Below are 6,956 nucleotides of genomic sequence, written 5' to 3'. Positions count from 1 at the left end.
TGATTTTTTGACTATCAACAGTAGGACTGACAGGTGGAAGGAGAGCCCTGTTGAAAAGCAGCCTAAGACAGAAATAGGCTAGCTGGACAATTCTCAGCCAGTGTCAGGGGTGAGAGCCCTCCACAACCTTTCACTCTAGCTCTTCCCTTCATCTAGCACTTTTATTATCTATTTGTCAGGGGTGTGTGAAGCTGCTCCTGAGTACGAAGTCTTTCTGTCCTTATTATCGCTTAGAAGCCATTCCACCTCAGCCAGGAAAAGATTCAGAGGACTCATTTACAGGTACTTGGTAAACCACAGCAAACATGTAGCCCCTCCAACTCCTAGGAACAATGACAACATTTATGAGTGGCTGGCTACATTTTCAAACACAATTGTCTTACCATCTTCAGCATGTTGCCAGCAGTTGGCTTCACCTATGTTGGCGGGGGGTAGTGGGGGAACGGGATGAGGGGGGAGCGGTGGACTGTGCTTGTCAACAGCATCCATTTGCTGATTTGCCCTGGGAGTAAACAAAGCAGGAAAACCCACAGCAGGTGCCTGCACAAAGCAACATCAATATAAAGGGCCGTGTCAGGGAGGTGCAGACGCGCACACGGTATTTGAGTGCAGTTTTGTAGGTCGCTTTTGGCTACAAGTTTGGGGTTCCCCAAGGAAGGCTATTAATGTTGATTATGACCTCCATGGTGAATGTAAAATTAAATTTTCAAAGGACTAATTGAGGTAGGAGGATCCCAACTTCCATTACCCTTCCATTAGGACTGGAGTATCTGTGGCCAGGTTTCAGAAAGCAGTCCAAAATGAGACTTAGATGCAATTTAGACACCCAAGTACAAGGAGCACTTCCAAGAACTCATACCTCATTCTCATAATTACTGCAAAGTCCCCAGGCAGCTAATATTTCACCAGCAAGCCTATTTAGTTGCCAAAGATTCATCTATTGTCCACACCCAGATAAGCTATCATACTGGCTGAACTGGGTACACAGGTACATAACTCCTCCCACTGGCCATTTGGGATTCAAAAACTAGGGCTGGATACTTTTTCACTTTACTTGCTGAAATGGCACAAAAGTAGCTGCAGCTTTTGGGCAGTTGAGCACAGTTTTGGGTTCTGCTTCTCCTTCTGGTGAAATAAAATTGCCCTGTAGTTGTCAGAAGTAAAACAGAGGCGAGAAGCCCTTCTGTCCCTCCTTTTAACTCAGTCACGAGAACCAGGTTCTAGGCTCCTCTGATCCAGAAGAAATTTGAACTTGACTCTTCTGCTTCCCAGGCCATGAGAAAGATGTTGACACAGACCCCTTCCAGACCTCCTCTTGATGTTGTCTCACTGCACTCTGCATTTGGTAGCCTTTGGAGAAACAGCATTAGGCAAATTTATTCTCCGTTACATGTCCTTCTCTGGGTTGTCCAGTGGGACAGTTTCAAGACATGGGCATGGCCTTTTGGTTAGAGCATTTTTTCTGGGAAACAGAGGTTCAAACTTGCTGTACATGAGGGGTGTTTTAGGGTGGGGGAGGGAAGAATCTAGCTTTCCTTTTCCATGGACAAGTGCCCAAACCTGTCAGGTAAAAGGCTGGAGGGGTTGGTGCCTCCTTCTTGAGATCTAACACCTAGAGTACAAAAATAAAGAGTTCAAAAATAAAGAGATTACTGATCGTGTGGTACTTAGATATGCGGGAATGGGACAGACAGACAGACAGACAGACAGATAGATAAAGTTCTTTATTGGTGGTGACGGGCTAAAGTCAACACTTGCATAGCATATGCTCAACATGAAAAGCTGCATTGTGTGCTGACGCCAGCCTATTTAGAGAGTGCAAGCCACTGCTCATTCTATTAAAAGAAGTATCAAGGCAGGGGATTTACCAGTCAGCGGGAAATGCTCACTCCAGGTCAGAATTATCTCTTCATCTGCATAACCCAGTTCCTGTTTCATTAAGGTGTGGCCACTTCCCAGAGATGTGCCACTCAGTTTGGCAAGCTAGCACCAAGCCAATCAATATTTTAGCAGCTCACAGTGTAGTATGTAACAAGGCCCATACAGGTGGGCTGACTCCTGCATCTCGGCAGATATCAAACCCTAAACATCCTTGCTTCTCACATATAGTCCTGGGCCATCATGGCTACAGCATCACTCTAACGCTAAATATTTTTATTTGAGCCTTAGTAATGAGCAGATTTCTTTTTTAATATTGACAGTGGATACACTATGCTACTCCTGCATTTTGAAAGAAAGCCTGGGGATCCAGATAAAACCTTGATAAATCCGGAGATAAGTGAATCATGAACGCAATGCAACCAAGGGCATCTTGTCATCTGTTTTCTACAAAATCAGAAAATCTCCAATCTCAAAATTTGACTTGAAAAGCCACATATGTCAGCTTGAAACTCCTCAACCAGCAAAATAGGAATAGCGTTAAGATAACTACTGATATGTAAACCATACAAATCCTGCCTAAACTAAAAAAAAGTCTTTTTAAAATGCACTTGCAAAAACATTTTAGCATCCTAGTATACAAACAATTCAGTTCACCTGAAGCAGTTAACCCTCATCAAAATTACATCTGGCCCTACTTACACTGCAACATTATATCTGAATAGCTATCATAAATGTTTTTTTTTTAATGCAACTTTTTATTGTAAACATATTTATGCAGTGTCAGAAAAAATGTGTTGATTTTCCTTTCTGCCTTTCATAGGTGCCTGTGCATATTTGGTACAAAAAACAAATACGAATAATATTAAAAATATTTTGCACCTGTATAAATACTTTACAAAGATGTGTGCCATCAAAGAATCATTCCTGAGAAATGCAAAAAAGAAAACTGCAGTTCAGTTGGCTGTGCTACTTATTTACGTGTAGTCTGTTTGCTTACACACACGTGCACATGCACAAAAAGCATATGGTATGTAATGCAATTGGTAATAAGTTACATTGAGTTGGATTATCTAACCTAGATAATGGCCTTTGGAATGAGTTGTGTGTGTTTCACTTAAAAAAAGAAGAAAATCAACATATTGAATTAAGAACCAACAAGACATTGACTAATCAATATATACATTAGGCAGCATGGTGTATAAGTTTAAAAACCACTACCACATTATTGAAAAGTGATGGGTGGGAAGGAATCTGAATACTTAGTATCCACAGGAAGTTTGACCTAGCCTGTACCAGAATCCAGTACCTATAGGCCTCTCTTCTAACTTCCAACCCCTAATGCAAGTGAATGGGTCAGATGGGACGAGAAAGATAGTATGGAGCTGCTGACTTTACAGCTTTTTGTCCTGATAAAGAACTCAAAACTTCTGAAGTATTAAACATTGGGATGTCAAAGAGGCAGACTAGACATGGAAGGGAAAGGCAACTTCCACATCATCGCTGGAAAGCGGGCCACTGGGCAGCCAAGACTTTAAGCCAATAGGCCACAGGGACTGCATGCAATGGGGAGCAAAACACTGCAAGGCAGTGCTTAGAGCACTTGTGGAGCTAAAGCTGGGTTCTGCTCCCTGATCTCTGAAGTTTTTCTCTTCTATATAATGTTTGTCTAAAGTAAAATTCATAAAACAAATCCTGGGATGGAAGGACCAAGTCATCTCTCTCCTACCTGAGTCCTCTAAGTTCCAGACCATGGACTTAGGCTTCTCCTTGCTAGAATTCCTCCTGGCTTCATGGCCTATCCAGTCTTGATTACTCAGAGGTTACTCAATTGGAGAGAGGGACTATAATTAGTAGAAAAGGCTGAGGAGGGCATAATAATCAAGCCTCCCACTTCCTAGAAGGCTGTTATGCCAAAGGTAGGACTCACAGCCTTCTCTGTCGCCAACTGTGTCTTTAAATGAAAGTGACTGTATTAAATTAAGATGTCTATGGCACTACTGCTCAGCACGTAGATACCAAATTAATTTAGATGTTTATAGATTTATGGCCACTGAGGAGAGGTTTTCCAGATCCTTTAGAACATAAATAAATTAAGAGTCTAACTTTTACTTGAGTCCCATTTTTAAGGTATCTAGGGTAACTCTCTGGATGTGGCCTAAATCATGTGCTTTATCTGTTATCATTTGCATAAATCCTAAGAGAACTAAAAAGACACAGGCACATATTTCAAGTTAAGTGTATATGTAAATGCTCTGATGACTTATCCTTGCTGAAGTGCCCTGATAGACAGGGCATATGTGGGTGAATTGAACTAATCCTAACAGTGAAAGAATGCTATAGGAAGTATGGATTCATATTTTTCCACTCCCTTTACTGAATACAGAATACAACATCTTTTGCCCACAGGTCAGAGAAGTAGATACTGTATATTATTTCTAAAAAATCTCATTCTCTGTGCAAGGGAGTTGAAAGGAAACCAAGTATGTGCCTGACTGAATTCGAGAATGAGGAAAGAAGACTACTTTTATTCCTTCTGAATTTTTAAAATCACTTGAAGTAGTATGGGCTACCTGAGTGTTTCACTATTTGGCTTTTTCTATCAGAAAAAAAATTTCACCTTTTCAAAATAGAACTCTATGGCATAGGCTTTTTGCAGTGTCTTCAGGGATATCGATCAAGCACTTGCTTGCAGCACAAAAGCTACTAGGACAAAGAATTCTGATAAGGGCTTATGCATTGTGGAAGCTGGAGAGGAAACAGATTAGGCATATCACTATGAATAAAAGCCAAAGCAAACTGGTTAGCATTGAACGTATAGTTTAATCAGTAATACAGACATGGGAAATATTTGAAAAGTAATTCAGATAATAGCTCACCATTTCTCATTAAAAAAAAAAAAATTCTGATTTTGGCCTTTGTCCCATGATTCTTACATTCTTTAGTACTAGTTACCAACATGAATAGATTCAGCAAGCCCTCTTCTCTAACAGGTTTTTTTTTTCTTTTACCGAGAGCCACATATTGTCACACTTTCTCATGATCAGGAGGATCCCCATCCATGAATAAACCCATTGGTTTCCATGTGCTGCAATGGAACACCTTAGGTTACTGAGAACGTGGTGCTATTTGCAGAATAAGGTATCCACTGGATGTAAGCAAAAGGGAGGCGGAATTTATTTCTGGAAAGTGCTAGTAGCAACAGCTCTGCTACTTTTTTCCCACTAGGCACATCTACATGTTCAAGTAAGGCAACTGAATAAACTGTGGAACAAATTGCTCTGCAGTAAATTACTTCCAGGCACAGTGTCTACACATGTGCTCAGGACAGCAAGGAATAGAGCAGGGTAGAACAGTTTACACCCGGACTGCTCCTGTCCTGTTCTGCCCTGCCTGCAGCAGCTCCAGGCTTTGATCATAGCTGCTCGTGAGTCAACCCCAGGCTGCCAGGTGATAGGGGGTTAGCCACAGGCTCCAGCTGGCAGTGTGGCCTAGAGTCCAGGGGGCAACCTCAGGCTGGCAGAGTGGCACAGGGGGTGAGGCCTGGGCAGCAGGTGGCTGTGTTGGGCAGCAGAGGAACTGGCTGGACCACAAGGCTCCTGAAGCTGACAAGCCATGTGGCTAGGCATCAGACAGGAGTGTGGCCTCCTGTTGGTTGGGCTGACTGGGAGCAATTTACTCCTGGGTCAGCGATTACATGTGCATTGCTGCGCAGTAAATAACTCTGTATTGGGATTGGGTTTTTGGTTGCAGCTGTGTTGGTCAAAGGATGTAGGCAGGCAAGGTTCTTTGAGTAGATGTGATATCTTTTATTAAACCATCTGAGTAGTTGGAGAAAAGTTCTTAGCAAGCTTTTGGTGCAATCACCCTTCTTCAGGCATTGGAAATCTCTGCTGTTCTGAGACTCCAAGGAAGTGGAACTCTGTAGTGGGATAGTACTTGTAAATACTTGCACTTGTACTTACTAGTACTTACAAGTACTATTTGCTGCAAAATTAATTAGTTTCCTGTGGTCTAATAGCGTTGCATGTGTATACATGAGATTTTAACTGTGGAGCTAATTAGGCAACTGTAAGAAACAGCTCATGTAGATGCACCCACTAAGTAGATCTTTACACCTTGAATTACTTCAATTACATCTATTTGGGGCTATTTGAGGAGACAGTTGATTTTCAATGTGAATGTAGATGGTGGTATCTCAACTACTGAAATGAATGGGGTTATTAGGAGGGACAAGACCTAGACAAATATATTTTTGCAGGACAGTCCTTTATATAGCATTTCAAAAGGTATTTGGATTTGGTAGAAGATAATGTTGATATTGATAGAAAAGAAATATCTGAGTCACCAAATGTCATGCAAGCATAGTGCACAACATGCCAATTTTCAGTCAAGGAATAAATATATGCTACAATTTTTCAAGAAAGAAATTTAATCAAGCTAGAACATGTACGTGAAGGCCTCTATGCTGTAGGGCTGTGGGTTGTAGCCATGTTGGTCTAAGAATGTAAGCAGACAAGGTTCTTTGGGTAGATGTGATATTTTTTTATTGGACCAACTAAATAGTTGAAAAAAAATGTTCTTTGCAATCTGTTAGGCACAAGTGCCCTTCCCTATACCTGAAGAAGCTTGCAAAGAATGATTTTTTAAAATATTTAGTTGGTCTAATAAAAGATAACACATCTACCCAAAGAACTTTGTCTGCCGCTATCCTTAGCCTTTACTCATATGAGTTACCCCATGAAAATCAGAAAGGCTGCATTCATAAAGCCTGGCACATGGACTTCAGCTTTGTAAAAAACAATGTTGTCTACAGATGAATTTCCTTAAATAGATTAATCAAACTTTTTATTTGATTTCAGTGGTGCATTGGCAGGAAGCAACACAATTTTTCTTGGTCAAATCATATTTAGTACATCCATGCTTCTTTACCAGATCTGGACAGTTTGAGTACTTATCTGTATGCTTGCAAGGATTGGCTGAAAATAACACAGAGAATAAATTAAACATTACTAAGATGAAAAAAAAACCCAAACAGACCAACCCTAAACTATTTTCTTCTTTGCACATTTCCCTGA

At 40.9% G+C, this 6,956-nt stretch overlaps 1 protein-coding gene across 1 annotated transcript in view; it reads right to left on the bottom strand.

Annotated features, from left to right (window-relative positions):
* Positions 1-5,813: 5,813 nt before the first annotated feature.
* Positions 5,814-6,956, bottom strand: part of LOC102375295 — a 68,566-nt gene continuing 67,423 nt past the window's right edge. Inside the window, exon 16 of the mRNA XM_025206505.1 lies at positions 5,814-6,857. Within this exon, the coding sequence (XP_025062290.1) occupies positions 6,727-6,857 (131 nt within the window). The 3' untranslated portion in view covers positions 5,814-6,726. The remainder of the gene's footprint in view (positions 6,858-6,956) is intronic.

The sequence above is a fragment of the Alligator sinensis genome, unplaced genomic scaffold, assembly GCF_000455745.1.
Source record: "Alligator sinensis unplaced genomic scaffold, ASM45574v1 scaffold293_1, whole genome shotgun sequence".
In the NCBI taxonomy this organism is placed as follows: Eukaryota; Metazoa; Chordata; order Crocodylia; family Alligatoridae; genus Alligator; species Alligator sinensis.
Note: the sequence above shows the minus strand (reverse complement) of the source record. Positions and strands in the feature narration are given on the sequence as shown.